Source organism: Empidonax traillii, unplaced genomic scaffold (assembly GCF_003031625.1).
Source record: "Empidonax traillii isolate 1590-97213 ecotype Southwest subspecies unplaced genomic scaffold, ASM303162v1 scaffold187:size1931383, whole genome shotgun sequence".
NCBI lineage: Eukaryota > Metazoa > Chordata > Aves > Passeriformes > Tyrannidae > Empidonax > Empidonax traillii.
In genome coordinates this window covers 1,439,103-1,457,870 of record NW_020955380.1, presented here as the reverse complement: position 1 = coordinate 1,457,870, position 18,768 = coordinate 1,439,103, and the positions used below count along the sequence as shown (strand labels likewise).

At 46.8% G+C, this 18,768-nt stretch overlaps 1 protein-coding gene across 1 annotated transcript in view; it reads right to left on the bottom strand.

The window, feature by feature from the left end:
• BSN (bassoon presynaptic cytomatrix protein) overlaps window positions 1–18,768 on the bottom strand; it is a 90,486-nt gene that overhangs the window by 59,510 nt on the left and 12,208 nt on the right. The window contains exon 2 of the mRNA XM_027886424.1: window positions 8,374–8,773. Within this exon, the coding sequence (XP_027742225.1) occupies window positions 8,374–8,773 (400 nt within the window). The remainder of the gene's footprint in view (window positions 1–8,373; window positions 8,774–18,768) is intronic.

The window sequence follows — 18,768 nt, the reverse complement described above, 5'->3', positions numbered from 1 at the left end:
CTCAGATCTGGGCTGCTCAGGAGCAGGGCTGTCTGTTATGTCTCTGAGAAAAGGAGCTGGGTACAGCAGGAGGGTGAGATCTGGGAGCAAGGCTTGAATTAAGGTGGGGAGGAATAACTCTGCAGGCACGAACTGCTGTCCCACAAGCACCTCACAGCATTCACAGGGCTGCTTTCAGAAGTCTCTGATGCTTTTCAGACCATCACACTATGTAAATCCATTTTTAGCACCTAAACATGACCATGGCCAAGAGACAGACGAGAGACAGGTCAGGAAGAAGCAAGTTGGTTTCTTGTGATGGGAGCCCACACAGCTCTATAAATAGCACAGTGATCAGCTAAATCCAGGTTACAAGGGATGCTGATGAGATGCCACCACCTCTGTCTTTAAGGACCAGATGGACCTCATATGTCACTACCAGCTACGGTGGGAAGAGCCATGTCACAATGTCTCCTCCTTCACTGGGGTTCTCCCACCAGGCACCCCTACACTGGAGATGCAGCCCCCAGGGTACAGAGAGGGTGCCAGGGTGGAGTGTCTGACACCCTTCCTTATAACCACCCTGCTCTCTGCAGCTTGCAGAAAGACAGTAAATAGGAATGAATTCATCTAGGATTAACTCAATCCCCGTCAAGGCACTGAAAGCTCTTGAAGTTTCCCCCTAAGCGCTCCCCGAGGCAGCGCAGTATTCCAGCACCAGGAACGCGCTGCAAACCAGACCACACAAGCGAGGGCTATAAAGCTCTGTGCAATTCCTGCTCTCTGGGATATTGCCTGTGCAGTAAGTGGGGTGCAGAGGGACACTCAACCACATGTGTGATTTCATGTGCTTCACTAGTGAGGAAACCTGGAGTAGCATCCTTGTGAGCAAAACAGCCCCATCCACCACCACGGGTTGTAAAGCATCTTATTTCTCTGCCTGGGCATGTTCAGGAGAGTGAAATGAAAGCAAGCAGCAGGCACAGCAAAGCTCTCAAAAACACAGGGACCCTCTCACTCAGTACCCCGCTCCGCTTTGGAAAGCTTGACAACCGCTTCCGATCCTCAGCTGGCTTTTCTTTTTAATGATAAAGTGATCTGGGAGCTGAAAGCCGGAGGGAAACCACGTCTCGTCCAAGCAAACAGCTTGTTGTAACTTAATGTAGCGAGGGAAGGACGGCGCAGGGCGGCGGCGGCTCAGCGTGCGCGGCTTGCCGGGCTCGGTATTTAGCGAGCGGCAGAAGATGCCAAGCAGAAAGCAGGCCACTTCCCATCCCTCGGGAGGATTCCTCTCTACTTGCAGTTGTTTTAATTACCCCTCTGCACCGCGGCATCGCTCCAGCCTGCAGGGAAGCCAGGCTCTCCCTTCCCCTCGGAACAATTTAAGGCGTCACCACAGCCCCTGCTGTGTCCCCGCAGTTCCTGCACCAGCCGTCAGCGGAGAGGACCCACCCTGAGCAACAGCAGCCCCCTTAGTCACCGGCAACCGCTTAGCCAGGATATTTTTTGACATTTTCCGCCAGCGAATTTTGCGTTATTTGAATCATCCACGCAGAGCGCAGCGAAAGGCAGCACGCTGGGAGGAACGGCCAGAATTACTCATGAGCTTTCCTTCGTGGGCTCCGACTTAAATTGCGATCTGTCAAACAGACGAGTCGCACGTCCCTGCAGACGGCTGGGAGAAGCTCCTGCTCGGGCTGCAGCAGGGACCAAAAAGGCAAACGAGCCATTTCTGTGTAGAAAGGCTCAGCAAGACAAGCGTGCTGCTCTCCAGCTTCACATGAGTTGTTTTACCCAGCGTTAATCACCCCATTAAAAAAAAAGAGATAGAGCAGAAATAAATAAAAGCCTAACCAAGGGATAACAGACACATCCTTCACTGCACCACTGCACATACAGGATGCCAAGAGGGTTGGGACACTTGGTGTAGGGATAAAGGGATTAAGAAGTGAAGGGCAAGGGTGAGGAAGGGCTAAAAGATGGGAAATATACACACACGTGCAACCGGATGGTTCAGGGTGATAAATTCCAGCTTCCTATCAATATTTTCTCACCACAAAAAATGCAGACTATCCACTGCAGTCACAAGGAGCAGAGTTTTAGTGCCCAGCTCACAGGGTGCTCTGAGGAGAGCTACAAGGCTTCCTCAGGTGGGCACATCGCCACCCAGCTCTGGTCCCACCAGCTCACGGTGCAGATGCTGACCCTGAGCATCGTGATGGGAGCTGCCCTGTGGCAGGAGTCTGTGCCAAGCATTCCTGCCCAGGAGGCTGCAGCCCAAACTGCTGCATCCTTAGGAGAAGGCAGCAGGCATGGCAAGCCCCAGCCCCTGCAAACAGCATCGCCTGCTGCGGATGCAGGTCACTGCTGGCTGAAGCTTTGCTAAGAACAAAGAACAAATTGGAATAAAAGTCTTATTTCTCTCCCATTGTGCAGCCTGACCCAATGGAAAATTTCTCCCAGATCTGCAATGTAATGCTAAAGACAGATTTATTTTTACAGCTATATGGTGAAGAAGGATGATCTCGAAAGAGAAATCATTCTGAAATGGGCAACTTGACTCAGCAGTGCAGGGGTCTGGCTGGATGTAGGGTGCAATTTACCACGTACACACGCAAAAAGCTGTCTAACACCACAGCAGAACACAAACCCCACCTGCCTGAGGGTGTCCAGGGGTTTGATCAGATCACAGGAGGAAAAAACACACTCCTGAACTTGCTGAAAGGTGCCCAGAAGGATGGACTGCTGTTGACAGAGCCAACCATCCAGCCCTACCTCCCCAGCTACCCACAGACACCATGAGCAGACACCAGGGTGTGAAATGCCCCAGGGGATGCCAGACCAGATAAACAGTTTTTTTCAGACCCAACACTCATTCTTTAAAAAGAGAGGGAACAATAACCTGTAAACACAGCCTTTGTGCATGAGCACAATAATACATCCTGGAGATGTGATGCTGCATGTCAGTGGCTGGGGCTGGAGGGGCATCATGGCCAGGAAAACAAACAGTCATTGAGGTCCCAAGGGCAGGAGAAATCCTGGTTGGCTTTTGCTGTTCAGTAAGAGACCAGAGGGTGTAAATGTAACACTGTGGCTCATCCTCTGCCGTCACTCCCATTGCAAAACGCTGCGTCCAACACGGAGTTGACCCACCCAGAGAAAACTTGTAAAACAGGACTTCAAGCCACGGAAATCACAGAAATATAAATTACAGCTGTGCTCCAGTGACCTCAGAGCTACCCAGACCACGAGGGACCTGCACCAAGCCACTCCCACCAAATCATTGTAGCATCTCCTAGACCCCAGGGTAAAAGCAATGGCACCAATGAGGATTTTTGCCCACGCTTACACAGCATCAGAGACCTGTAAGTGTTTGGATGTTCAGTGAATGACAGGCAGAGAGGAGATGAGATGGATGAGAGGAAGAAATGACTATTTACTGTTCATTAGTAACAGCCATTGGTTTAATGCAGAACTAATAACACCCCTGGCACCCTGAGCACAGCCCTTGGCTTGCAGTGCTCCTGAACCAGTGGTCACTAGCCAAGCCAAAGCCTCCTGAAGGGTAAATAATTTAGATTAGGTCCTTAATTCACAAAAATGGTGGGGTTTGCTGAAAATTGGACACCGTCGTGGTGTAAAATTGGGATAATGAACCAAATGAGAAATGGGCTCTCAAGAAAAGCAGTGTATGAACAGCTTCATAATTTCAATATTTGGATTTTTTTCAGTCATTGGCTAAATGGCTGGAGGTGATGCTGTGGGCAGGCACCACTCCTGCCAGTACAGCCAGGCTGGAGAAGGCTTTGGACCATGGCCATCCCTCCAGTGCCAACAAGCCCCTCTCCTGCCACCAGAGATGCTGTGCTGAGCACTGTGTCACCCCTCTGCTTCCCCTACCTCCTCTTCTTCGTCTTCTTTGTTCCACTTTACCCAAATTTTCTTACACTACTGAGCAGAAAACCATCTGCTGTTAGGTTATGGCAGGATAAACACAGCCCTACACAATACTTACACTATTTCATTCTCATCTCCTCAGCTGATGGTCTATTTTCCACTGATACAATTTAAACATTTACCTAAGAACTTTAAACGATTTTTGTGGCTATCTCCTCTTGCCACTGATAACTCAGGAGCTGCTGAGAATTTTCCTTCTCCGGTCAAACAACCCTGACCGCTGTTGGGAAACCAACCAGCAAGTTTTTAATCCTCCCTGAGACTTTTTACGTTTTGCCTGCTGAAGGTCCGTGATCAAAGGTTGGTGATGTGCTTACATGGCACAGAGAACATAGGGAACAGATTTATTCTCAAATATTTTAAATATTTCATAATTCATTATATTCATGGCATAAAGTACAAAGAACCACTTCAATCTCCCTAAGTGGAGCTAAAAACGTGAGCCAGAACTGAAGTTTACAATTCTCAGTCATAAATACGGTCACAAATACAGCAAGAACAATCAAAATGGCCCAGGGACAAAAGCACGGACTTCAAAAAGAAAGGCATTTGGTCAAGAACACACATGTACAAATACGTTCCTTTTATTCAGGGTGGTGAATGTGAATACTGATGAAACCGCATCTAATAAACACCACTGCGAAAAGCACAATAGAAATGTAAGGCAGAAGGCAAAGATCTCCTATAATCCCAAATGGTTCCAAGCAGACCTATTAGGCAGCCAGGCATTCTGAGTTTCATTTCAGCTCTAACTAAAGCACATGTTTTAATGCAGTGCCGCTGCGCTTGATTAAAATCAAACTCAAGTTCCTCGTGTTTTTGGTTTAGCACTTAGGACGGGGAGAAAACAAATTAAAAGAAGCCCAACAAATTTTAAGAGAAGACTGAAGAAGAAATTAATTTATCAAATTAGCAATGTGCAGCGGCACTTCAAAACCCCAGAGAGGCAGAAAGGATGCCTGCAGGTTACTCCTTGTGATACCAAACAGAGCAAATCCAATCAGATGAACATGCTGCAGGATCAGTCAGGCGAAAGCCACGGGAGCGGCGGAACAAAGCGAAAGATGTATAAAAAGAGGATTTTCTAAACCCATTGTACTGGTTTGAAACTGAGCTATTCTCCCTGGAGGAGATGACAGCATCACTGGTACGGTCCTGCAGAACAAGCTGTCCAAAAAACCCCTCAAAGGCAACACAGAGGAAAAGTAGAAAAAAAGTTTTAATGAGAAATTAAAAATCCTACTAGAACGTTAGAGCTGCAGCGTTGCACTAAAAATAACACATCTCCATTCAAAAACCTATTTCCGGCACAGGAGTGTAAGCAAACTGCTCGATTTTGCCATGTTATTTCATAGCTCCTTGTCTTTAATGGTGCCACCATGGCTCCCTGCTTGATAATTCCCTTTGCTTAAAATAACTGTCTATGGCAAGAGCACTGACCTTCAGGAATAAGTGAATGAAAACGGGGAAAGGAGCCCGCCAGCACACCACCAAATTGAAAACGATGACAGCAGTTATTTCGGCGCGTGGAGATGAACAGAGGGAAGAATGTGATTATCTACATGTAAAATATTGAGTGACACCAGCAGCAGACAGGAACTTCTGTTTGCCCAGTCTTGTGAAACAAGAACGAGCTGCTGCTCAAAGGAATAAACAGACAGCGAAGAAAAAAACCCAACAAGATATTTTGTTCTTCTCAGCAAGCGATCAACTCAAGATGCCACGGAGGCTGATTGCTTCGTCAGCACAGAAATTCATAACTTGCCTTGGAGATAAAATGGCCATCAAGCCACTTGAAAAGGGATAAAACACAAAAGGCAGAGAAAAATAGTCTTTAAAAGGAATTCACGTGCTTCTGAGCAGAAGGTATCACCTAATTATGAAGTGAGGGTGTTTTGCTAGGAGGTACAGCTAACCCTCCTCAGAAAAATCTGCTCTTGGAATTGTAAGTAGAACGATGGAGCATGAAAGACTACAGCTCATACACTAAGTCTGTTACTTTATTTTTATATATATATATTATAAAAAGCTATTTTATAGCATGTGTATAAGATATATATACATATATATACACACACACATATATATATATGTATATATAAAAGACTCATGAAAAGAAAGTGTTTATATAAGCCTCAAAACTAGACTCTCAAAATGGTTTCAGAAATCATGCCAAACCAGTCCTGGAGCTCCCACCTCACCATGCCACTGGTTTCTAGCAGTTCCACAGATTGCACAGGAGAGGATATACCAAGCAAAACACAATTTTGGTTTTCTTGGGTTTGGTTTCCTTAGAAAATGTGGTATTTTTGATGATGTAATCCTGGTAGAGAGCCTTGAAAGCAGAAAAAAGTTACAAATCCGTATCTCCTGCAGCACAAAGTGGCAACATCAACTATTCACATGAAAATACATTCATAAGGAAATGCAAATGGAAAATACAGCCCCTCATTAGCAATGCTGTGCAGACACCCAGCAGGGCCTGCTGGGGTGGAGGGACCAGACTGGGTGGATGTTTTCCCTGTGAAGGCAGTCAGGTGATGGAGCAGGTGGGACCAGCATGTCCATCCCTGGAAGGTTCTGGGATCCCCCAAGGGGGAGAGCCCAGAGATCCTTCCTTGATTGCTGCTTTGAGCAGAGGTTGGGCACCCTGGAGATCCTTTCCAACCCTGCTCCTACCATCAAGGTAGAGAGCACCCACCCTCCAAGCTGCCTCCCATTACTCCTCTGTAACACCAGCAGGCTGCCTCAGACACCTCGCTGTATGACTCTGGAATAGCAGCACAAGGAATGATGCTGAGGAAAGCGAGTCACACTTCCAGCCAGGCAGCAACCACCGCTGCTCCCCCAGCCAGCCCATCACACGGGCTGCCAACACGAGCTGCAAATGTGCTTCTCTTGGACAACTGTTTTCATCCCCCAGCTCCCACAACGACCTACTTACAACTCATAAGGCTGTTTGCTGCTGAAATGCATATTAAACTCAGGACAAACAAAAAACCACACTTTTTTTTTTTCATTTCAGGTCCAGTTTTTGATTTGATGCTTAAAAATGCTCCGCAGTCAAACACATTTTAGAGGGCACAGAGACCTAGAGATGCCAAGAGAGATATGGCCTAGAGTTCTAAGCAGAAACTCCACGCACACACACATTTTAACGTGTGTATCTGTAGGAGAGACGTGGGGTTGCACCACTGTGGGAAAGCTCTTGGGGCAAGACAGGGGAGATGAGGCCCAGGCTGATCAGAAACTGAACAACTGGTACATTTCTGGTTATTTGCTGGTTAACTGATACTATTCAGAGTAGCTGGTCAATTTTCAAAGCAATGCTTGGACAACAAAATAAATGTTCGGCATATGTATTTAGAAGGGAAACAGAAAAGTGGCCCATGGCATTTCCTTACAGGAACCTGAATTTCTACCTCACAGCCCTTTATTAACGTCGGAGACCTTACACAGACCTTTGCAGAGGGAAATACCTACAGGGTAAAAGCAGGACCCAGGTAATTATACTTTGCTGTACCAGGGGTATCAGCTACCTCAACTCTTGTTCCATTGGAAAAAGGGACTGGAAGGCTGGATTCCCTCTCAAATGATGATATTTACAAACCATTGTGTCTGGTGTCAGGAGCAAGCATCATGTGCTTACCAGAAATGGCTACTGGCAATAAATCCTGGGTATCCAGGGGTCTTCAGTGCCCAAATCCTGTCTTACCATAAACTGGACCAGCACAGTGGCTTTCCAAAGCGTGGCTTTAAGATTCTGTTATTAAGCCTGAGAGCAGGAATCCCTGTGGTTCGGCACTTAACAGCTGCAAAAACCATCCACGTCACTTCCTACCCTGTGTGGCGGTCTCTGACCTGACAGATTGGCACAGGGAGCCCCTCACCCCAGCCAGCCCCAGCACCCCCACATGGTGCCACTGCCGGATCCACCCCCAGAACGCCGAGCCTCCATCTCACACATCCCACGAAACGCTCCCCCATCACGTTGCGCACGATCCTGGCACTTCCCTCCCTCCGAGCGTGACGCTGCCTGAAACTCGCCCATCAGCACCTGTGATGAGTCAGGGTTTGAGATGCTCAACACCTCGGGGTGCCAGCAACCCCCCTGCTCCCCTCCCACTGTCAAGTCCTTCGACTTCCAGACACTTCTGAGAGCACAGACCTCAGACAAGCATTCTGGGGTCTCAGCAAGAGACTGAACCCCTCTCATAGTCTACCAATTCCCTCCGACTGATTTACCTCATCTCATCAAAGCTCATGTTAACACAATTATTCCCTGATTACCCTTGCTCTTGGTCAGTGCTTTGCAGCTGCCAAAAGCAAAGATGCAACTTCTGTGCTTGGAGAACATGAGAACCTTGCTGGCAGTCACCCCAGCACCCCCCACCCCGAGCCGGCCAGGAGGGCTGCACGAGGAAGAGGAGGCATTACCTGGGTGAGGTGCGGGTTGGGGTTGAAGCCACACTGGTTGCAGACTTTGCTGTGACATTGGGTACAGGCATTGAAGTTGGGCTGGCCGGGGGAGGAGGTGAGCTCTGTTGTCTTGCAGATGGGGCAGAGGGTGCTGCTGGGCAGGGGGGCGATCTGCGGGACCGAGTAGGGAGAGGTAGGGGTGCTGCCCCGGTCCGGCGACACCGAGGGAGACCTCCCCGGGCCCTGGCTCCTGGCGTCCACCTGCAGTGTCCTCCGCGGCCCCTCCGCCGCCGGTGCGGGCTGGCCCCGGCCCCTCATCTCCCGGGGGCTCTGGGAGCTGGGTGCAGTCTGTGCCAGGGAGGGGGACGCTGACCGCTGGCCCGCGGCCTGATCCAGCTGCTCCGGTCTCCTCTGCGCACTGAAACACCACCAAAACACACGTAATGAGCCCAAGGTTCCATACATTCACATACAGTCAAAGCAGACAACAGCTACAGTAGCTTGCCCCCAGAAGCCCCAGTCAGCCAAGGAGGCACAGCAAAACCCCACTGCAAACCAGGGAAATTGCTCAGATCAGCAGAAGGACACATTTTACCTTAAGAAACGAGGCACAACTTCAGCTTTCTCTTATATAACCCAGCGGCAGAGATGTAATTGAATTATTCGGTGTATTCCGAGTTGAACTTTAGTCAGAAAGTTGCACATAAAACTGTGTGTGATAAGTTTGGGAAGCACAGACTCCTGCCAGTCAGTGCTCCCAGCACTTCTCCAGCACAAACTTCAGCACAAACTCACTGGAAGAGGCAGCAGTGACTCTGCTTTGCAGCCTGCAGGGCCCTTTCTGCAGGGACACGGCCAACACGCGCTAAACCAGCTTCTCACAACCTACTTTCACGAGTGGCTGGGAAACCAGAAGCCTCCAAAGAGCCCTATTTATTGAAGGAAAACCCCTCCAGAAGCCCAGAGGAGGCAGGAGAACTACTTGTACTTTCTCAGTTGCCACGCAGACCCACCCGAGTCACAGGTGAAAGCAACTAAGGGCTTGTTTCCCTGAGGCCACAGGAGTGGGAAATCAGGAGAGGGAGAGAGAGAGAGGGCATTGGCTCTGCTTTAGTAATCAGTACTGAAGTGGGAAGCACGGGCAACAGGGACTTTTGTGGGCTGGCTGCCCCCCAGCTGAACCCTATTCTGGGTGATGTGAGTCTTGGCTGGGCAAAAAACATCTGGGATGAAATCTGGTCACCAGGACAGGACAATGAAACCTCTGAGTGAAACCACAGCTACCCAGAAGGAGCAACCCTGAGGTCGCACTCACTGCTGGTCCAGCAGCAGTCCCATGGCCTGTGCAGGATGCTCAGCACCCCTCAGTGCTGAGGGATGCTCCTGGCCACCCTAAGGAGCTCTGGAGCAGCTCCAGCTGCAAGAGTTTAGAGCTGTTGTGCTGCAGAGCATGACATGACAGCCTGCACACCCTCCTCCCGTGTGGTTTCAGTGCAGGCACCCTATAATGTGCTGTTGATGGACCACAAGTGCACGAGAACAAATCTGTGATGGAAGATGCTTATCTAATTACAGAATAATTTGGTGCATGTGCTTATCAGTAATGCCCACAAATATTTCTCGAAAAAGCAGAAGCCCTAACGCCCTCACTTACCTGTGATCTACAGCTGTTTAAGGAAAAGTATTACTCAGAACCTCAAATTTAATACATTGTTGATTTACCCAAGCAGGGTCTGACCTTATAAAGGTTTAAAAAGGGAACTTAAATGCATAAAACTAATGAAATTCAAAGTGCATGTTGCCACAGTAATAGGAAGTCGGATGAAAATAAATAGTAAAACAGCACTTTGGGAATACTTTCCGGCTGCAGGTTGAAACCCACTTCTCTGAAGGAGGAATTGCACAATAATAATAAAGCAAAGCACTAAGGGAGGGACTGATCTGCTCCAGACTAAGAAGCAAACTGCTCCTGGCCCTGCAGCAGGGACCTGACATGAGTGTTGTTGGCAAGTGCTTCTCCTCCATCATTAGTTCTGACACCCTTGGGTCCAGATTTGGGGTTTGCCTCCTGATGCTGAGGGCTGCAGAGCTGCTGCCTCAAAAAACACATGGCATCTTTAGCTGGTGGAGATGGGAGTCCCTTCTGACCCTCTTCTCACCTTAAATTTAAATCCTATAAAAGCAGCATTTATGTATTATAATACACACTATCCTAATGGTGTATTAAACAACTCTGAAATAACATTATTTGAAAAACTTCATGTATATATGGTCAATTAAATAACTGTTGTTTTGGAATAAGAGTGGTTAATCTGCCCAGAGAAGCTGTGGCTGCCCCATTCCTGGAATTGTTCAAGGCCAAGTTGGACCGGACTTGGAGCAACCTGCTCTAGTGGAAGGTGTCCCTGCCCATGACAGGGATTAAGAACAAGATGGTCTGTAAGGTCCCTCCCATCCCAAACCACTCTGTGATTCTATTCCACTGCAAATTTCAAAATCCAAATTTTTTTTTCCCCATTTGATACAAAAAAAATGTTTGCCCTTTGCCACCAAGTAGGAATTCTGACTCCAAACTGGGTCTGACCCCAGGAATCCCACTCAACCACAGCTTCACTTCCCAACTCAGTGAAAAATGGGAATAACTTACAGCAGCTCCTCACAGTGCAAGTGTTTAGTATTGTATTAATAGTTATCACCTTTTTTTGCAGCTGGTATTAGTAGCACTGGCACTCTGGCTTATTTAGTTCAAGAACCTTTCTTTAAATAAAGAGCGAAATTTCTGAGCTGGATTTTTGCAGCAAATCGACATGAGGAGTGCCACACCTCTGGATCTGTGCTGCATCAAGGAGCTGTCATACAACACAGACAAGCTCACTATGTTTCCAACCCAAAACAGAGTCTGCGGCTCTCTTGAAAATGCAAAAAACCCATGAGTAACAACACAGCAGGTGCTGCTGTTTTGCCCTGAGCATCATTCCTGGCACACAAGAGGGAGGAGGGCAGTTGGGTGCTCACTGCCTGGCAGGTCCAGCAGCTCTAGGACCAGCCTGGGTCGGAGCTCCCTCCCAGCTCCCTGCACTTTTTCAGGTGCAAAGTAATGCCAGTCACCACCTCCGTCCCACTCCCAGCAGCAGTTTCACTCCATACACATCTATCATCACTGCATTTATTTATTTTATAATTATCCAAAATGCCTCAGCCTCCCCTCCACAGGCTGGGATGTCTCTCACTTGCACCAGTTGAACGTATCCGTGAAATTTTAAGACCAGAAAAAATCATCTGTCAAATACAGTAACTCAATCCAGGAGAGATGCCTCAGGAAAGAACATGAGAATAGTCATATGGAATCAGACACAGGCCCACGCTCGTTGCATCTTCTGTGAGGATGCTCCAACATTTGTGTGCCTTGTACCCATCCAGGAACCCTTTTTTTTTTTTTGCTGTTACACAAGCCCAAACTGCAGCTCAGCCCCTTGTTTCCTTACAGCCTTTCTCACTGATTAATACTAACTAGCACCAAGCTGCTAGCAGGTTCCAAAGGAGTTCCCCCCAATGCCCCTGGACTGTTTATTAACAATTAAATTGAAATGCTTTAATAAGGCACGATTCCCCCCGTTTGATGGGGACTGTATTGATTTTGCACCGCCCTAATTGCTGAATTAGATATATTGGGCAATACAGAGATCTCCACGGGGTCCAAACTCAGCAGCACTCTCTGTTACCAACAGAGTAATACATTTGTACAACTAAAGAATATCAAGTGTGTGTGACTGAGTTTATTAACAATTATACTGTCAAGGTTTTCATTTATGATAGTCTGTCTATGAATGCTTTATCAGGAGGGCAGGCAGGAAGCTCTATTCACCTGCCTGCAGTCACTGGCACGGTGGGCAGCTGGGAAGATGCTGTTTTCTTCCTTTTTTCATTATTTTTAAATTGAAAAAAGGTGTCTTTACTCTCCCCCCCCCCCCAACTCCATTTTCCAGCACAAAGCCAAGCAAGCACCCACAAAAATTAACACTCAGCTCCATAAAAGAGAGGAGGTGAAGCTGCCAGCTTGCTTGCCACGGAGCCCAGAGCTAAAAATCACACTGAGACATTAATCCATATCCAGCTCTGCCTCTCCATCAGATAATTCTCCTGACTAAAAAGTCCCAGAACTTCCCTTGTTCCACTCAGGAACAAATGTGGGTATGAAACCAGCCTTTCTATTTAGGGCTGGTCCAATGCCCTGGGAGGAGATGGATAAGTACTGGGAGGAAAAAGCTGCCTGAGATGATCAGAAACATGATCGGCACAAGGAAAACCAAGGGTCAGAGTCATTCCCCACAAAATCGAGCTCAGGGTGTAAAAAGTCACAAGCACCTTGGATTTTTTTATGCCTGCTTTTTTCCCTTCTGTAAAAATGATGGTTCTTATCATTAAACTTACAAGAACTGGGAAGGCCTTAAAAACAAAGTCCTCTTTACAGCCAAAACAAATGTTAGACTGTTTGCTGGTTAATATTTAATTTCAGAAAAAACATGATTTGTCCTAAACCAAATTTTTGATGCCACGGCATCTCCAGGGAAAAGATGTCAGCAGCTTTCAGGAAGATGAAAGCAATGCAATGACATAGCATTGGTTTACAATTCTGTTCCAGAAAATCAGTTCAACCTTCTTATTTGGGAATTCCCAGGTAAAGTCAGGGTCTGTAGGAGGGAACTGCTCTAATTAACTGAAGTAGGTTCATTGGTGCCACTAAATTTTACAGGCAAGACCCAGGCTTGGAGCCAGCATCCCAAGAGATGTCAACAGGCCCTTTTTCACACAAGGTGCTAACTTGGGAGCAATAACCATTGCAAGGTAAATGCCAACACCGTTAATGTCTCTGCTGTAAAATCAAGCAATAACGATATTACACAAAATCCACATGCATGGCTGGTAAATCAAGTCTTGTTGACTTGTGTGGAAAAGTTCAAGAGAGAGCATGTGCATTGGTTTTCTCCTGATTTATTGGTTTTCTTCTAAATTCCACATCTCCCCCCTTGAACACACCAGCCACATCCATCTGCTCAGCAGCCACCAAACCCCGTCAGCGCTCACATCCACAGGGGCTTGGCATTCGTGGTCTGAGTAAATCTTTCAGGAGCTGCACCCCTTCTGTGCAACTGGGAAATGCGGATTGCATCCCTCCCTCCGCCTGGTGCCAATGGAAATGGATCCCTACTTGCTGGGCAACTGATCTAATTACTGCATTGTAGTAGATAAAAGGAACACAAAAATAAGTGGCACTGTTTCGCCGTAGTTTTACAGAGTGCGCCCTGCCCATGCTTTCCAAAGAGCTGGGTTTGTCCATGGAAGGCAGCTCCCAGCTTCACATCTGGATCAAAAATCAGCAAAACGAGGACAAGCAAGTCTTTCCTGTTAGTCAAAAAAAAAAAAGGGAAAAAAATGGCTAGAAAAAGAAGGGAAATGACTGCTTGCCTGCAGTAAAACCAAGGGAACGAGAAGCAAACAACCCAAGATAAAGCATGAAAAGAGAGAAGATGTGAAGACACACCCAAAAGGAGGCTGGGCTGACCAACAAGAATTAGAGCTGCTCAGCTACGAGCAGAGATTTGACCTAGTTGGTTCGACTGAAACCTGATGTGAACATCCACATGACTGATTTTAAGAATCACTGAGTATAACCTATTTAGAAAAAAAAAAAAAAACAAACAGGTAGCTAAGCAGAAGGGCAGTTTTACTCCAGGTCAAAATGGCACTGGGTTTGACTTGGAAAGACATAGTTCTGAATGGTTATGGCTCGGCATAGGAACAGAGTGGGTAATATCAAACATTAGCTGGTCTGCTCTGCCTGTCAGCACGTCTGACTAGAAAATAGGACATGCAACCGTTTAATAAATAAACAGAAAAAGGAAGTGTCTGATGTGGAGGGTCTCTGGTTTCAGCTCTGCGCACTGAAAATCTCTCACTAGTGATGCTCAGACCTACCCTGAGCCTGGGAGTTTTATTGGGGGCAGCTTTGTAGCTCTAAAGGTGCTACATCCAGCATGGGGAATTCTGTACTGGGGAAAAAAAAAAAAAAAAAGGAAAAAAGAAAAAAGCAGCAGTTACAGAATCAAAAACCAGCACCTGCTTAAATCCAAGTACCCCTGACTTAATTATACTGATGTCCATGCAGGAAGAGGACATTTCCATGCTGGAAATGTGTGTACTGGCCTGTTTAAAAACAGCAAATGCCACCCAGCTGAAATCAAAACAGAAAATACGAAATGGTGACTAGAAGCTGTCAGGGAGTATTTTATTAGATGGCAACACAAGCACTCTTGTGAAAGGCCATAGTGTTTAATAACTAGCTTTTGTGAGCAGTGGAAAAACCCTGTTCTCCTGCAGCTTTGTGCTCCAGGGTTGCTTTATCCCCGTCAAATAAGATGCAGCTTCTGTCAGGCATTTTCCCGGTGACTGAGGCGTTCCTAATGCGCATCTCCTGATGCTGACAGTGTACTTGAGCTCCTGCTTCAGGCTCCCACCCAATCTGGGCAATCATTTGGGTCCTTAACCTCCACCCATGTACCTGTTCTCCTAAATAGAGAGGAATGTGATATCCTGGAGTCCTCTGCCTCCCTGTTAACACCCCACTGGGGCTGGGGTTCAAGGAGGGGCTGCCAGGCAGGAGGTGGCATAAGCCACTGGCACTCAACACACCAGACTCAGAACCTTCCCTAGAGGAATGATGCTGCTGTGGGGTGTGCCAGCTTCCTCCTCTGGCTGTGGTTTGGCAGGAGACAACACACCCAGAGCTGCTACTGGCTTTTCCCTTCCTTCGAAATGCACAGGTCTACGCCACCCAAGGAAAGGTAACAATAACCAGGAGTTTTTCAGTTTACCCTGTTACCACAAACCAGTTATTCTCTGTCTTATTAGCACTGCATCTAGTTCATCTGAGAATCAGTAACAGGAGAACACATCAGTGTTGCTCACGCTGCTGCTCTATGAAGCATGGCTGTTGAGAAGCATCTGCCATCTTATTAGCTGAATCCTACGTACCAGAAGAGGGGTTTATAACTGATTTAAGCTCTAAATAAGCATTTACTTGCTTGTTTTCATTCCTGTGCAACTGCCTTTTTGGAAAGGTTTGTGAATCATTATCAGTTGCATTTGGACTAGATGATCATTGAAGGTCCTTCTGACTGGAAATATTCTATTTTCTATTTTCTATCCTATTCCATTCTATCCTGCTCTATTCTTACTTGCTATGTGGCAAGTAAGTACTTAATTTGCACCTTACTTGGCCCTGGTTGAGCCAAGAGCAATTTCCCTTAGGACACTCTGCAACATAAAACCACAGCAAGGGTTGTTCCCACCCACCAGCCCACCAACCCCAAACCCCCAAGGTCTGATGTCTACCAGTCACCTACACAGCCCACAATGAACATCTGCGACCGAATGCAAGGCATCTGATCCCCACAGAGCCCAAAGCAGCCTGAACTGCAGTCAGGGCAGACTTTTGCATGTCTCATATGAGCCCTCACAAGCCAGAAGGTCACCGGGTGACCTGCAGACCACCCTCTGCTGCTCCGGGGAGCTGCTCTTTCAGCTGCTGATGCCTGAAGTGTGTGGCCACCACTGTCAGGATCTTGGCCAAGCCCCTCAGAGCCACAGGCAAATTGGCCTGACAGAAGAGTCTGCAGATAATGATCTCAGTCCCATATATATCAAAGAGATTTCTTCTCGGATAGCTTTACAGAAGCAGGCACTACGAAGGCTCAAAGGTCTGAATAGGTCTCCTTTTCAAGTGATATAACTGTTGCTGAGAACATTTACGATCTTGAACTTCAAAGCATTAAAATCTCTCGGGGATAAGGGGGGTGTCCATATCCATTCTGCTTCAGTGACAGGGAAAATCTGTTTCCTCTGTGATAGCAGAAAACTACATGTAAATCTTCCACGGACAGAGCAGAAGCCACTTCTTAATCAAAATGCCATCAGCTGCATGGCATGAGAGGAGCAGTACAGCTCACTGCTGAGAGCCAGGAGCTTGCAGAGCACGAGCCTTGGCTCCACTGTGCCTGGGATGAACATGGAAATACTAGAAAGGCCATGGGATACATAACCTCGCTCTGTCTCTCTCTGGGGACTTAGGAAGTATCTGGAAGATCCAAAGCAAGAAGGAATGGGTGCAGTCAGAAGGTCAGCTTTGGACCATGAGTGCAGGTGAAGCCCAGCCTTGGAGCCCTTGGGGAGAGCTGGAAGGAGGGGAGGCACTGGGCGCCCCATCTGCTGGCCCCAAGAACACTGCCCAAGGGAGGATGGTCAGCAGGTCTAGGCCCATTAAATACCCCTGGTTAGGCACACCACACTCCACAGTAATTCAGGTGATGCTGGGGGTGGCCGTGCTGCAGGCTGGACAGTAAAGGGGGCTGCTGCCTGCAGAGCTCCTCCTCCTTATTGCAGGACATGGAAGGTCTGCAAGGAATGATGAAGAGCCCTGCCCCAGAGATACAGCCCTGTGACCAACACCAAGGAGCACACAGGAAAAGTGCAGCTAAAATGGGGATAAATGTCCCCAGGAGCCCTGGGGAGGTGTGGGCTGGAGCTGTCTCTTCTTCCATCTGATTTCCACCCAGCTACTCAATGTGTCGCCTCCGTATCCTTCCAATTGATTGCCATCAGCAAGCCATTTATGTGTGTTAAAATTATATAAAAGAGCCATGACAATCTTGAAAATATCCTGTGAGCAGCAGAAAGGACAGGGATGATGGGGAGAGTACCCCAGGTGAGGAGCAGCCACTCCCCTCTGCCTCCATCCACTCACATCCTATACCCAAGCTCCAGCAATTAAAGGGTAGAAGAGCTGATTGCCTCAGTCACATTTAGCTGAGAGTCTTTGTCCCAGGAAAGCCAACACTATGAATTACTGTGCTGTATTTATGAAATGCCAGCAAAGCCAAAAGATAAACCATGGCATGAAGCTAAGGAATTTTTATGGCACATGGATTATGAAAGCTTATCTTGTAAATCTGCAATTACAACCCACCCCCTTCTCAAAAGCCTCTCTGATTTTAATTAGCAGCGACACAATTTTTTTGTTTAGGTCGTTAACCATCCCCTGAAGCAATGCAGAATGGAACTACCTGCTCTGGACTTAGTCCTGCAACAGGAACGAGGCCTGTTCTAAGGAGCACAAACTTTCAGCAACAGTGACCACAGTAAACTCAGCTTCAATCTATTTGCAAGACTGGAAAAAAAAACCCACACAAATACATGACTACTGTAATTATCAGATATAATTGGGAAAAACAAAATAAATCAGAAAAAGCGAGAAGGTTTGTTAGAAAGAAATTAAAAGCAGCAGGTGGAAGGGTAAGAAAGGGAAGTTTCCATGGCACCTGTTAGCAGAAAGCTGTCAAGAAAGGGTTTAAGACATGGCCATAACAAGGCAATATCCTTAAAGAACTGAGCTACAGGAGTAAAAGGCAATACTTCAAAAGGTAAAAATTTTACCTAGATGAGGAAAAAACAAACAAACCCAAAATTTTAGCAAATTAAATTTGAAGACCTAATGAAGCATACAAAAAAAAAAATCTCTTAAGGAACAACTTGTAAATCAGGGAAAAAAATATTTTCTAAAATTTTAGGAATATGAAATCTGCCAAAGAATCTGGAAAAACTAAAGAAGACTGAAATGCAGCAGAAATATTTAAGAAATGCAAGACTGTAAAAGAAAAAATAAATCAAACCTTTGCCATGTTGTTTGCTAAGGAGAAATTTATGAAGGTTCCCACACCAAAATCCTTTCACATATACAGGATTAGTCTGAAAAATTGCCTCAGTAGAAGAATTGTTAGGATAAAAATCTATAAAGAAGGAGGGAAAAAGAAGTGAAAGATGATAAAAGAAGGGGAAACCTTCTTGTAGGTTAATAACTGATTAGGATTTATGATGCCAAGTATAGAGGTCAGGTTTTCACAAGCAGAGGTGCAGGGTCTTGCTCTGGGATAAAAGGGATATATTCATAAACAGCCTGGGAAGGAGGGGGATAATGAAAGGACAAGTTTGCTGAGCCATGCAAATTTATTCAGAGTATTCAAAGCTAAAGCTGAATGCAAGGAGCTGTAGAAGGCTCTCCTGAACTGGATGTCTTGAAATGCCGTGGCAGGTGAAATCCAAGGTCAGGAAATGCAGAGTAAGGCACAGAAGAGAAGACAACCATAGCCACACGTAGTGATGGGCTCTAAATGAGACACTGATGCTCTGCAGAGTTCTGCAAGCCATTTTGGGCCATTCTCAGAAAACGTCAATTCAGTGCTCGTCAACAAATATAGAACAATCTACCCCCCAAAAAATATACAATTAAGTTATTTTGGGAAAAATGCCTTTTGGAAAGCAATTCAAAGGGAAGAGCAGAGGCAGCCAGTTCCCTTGACT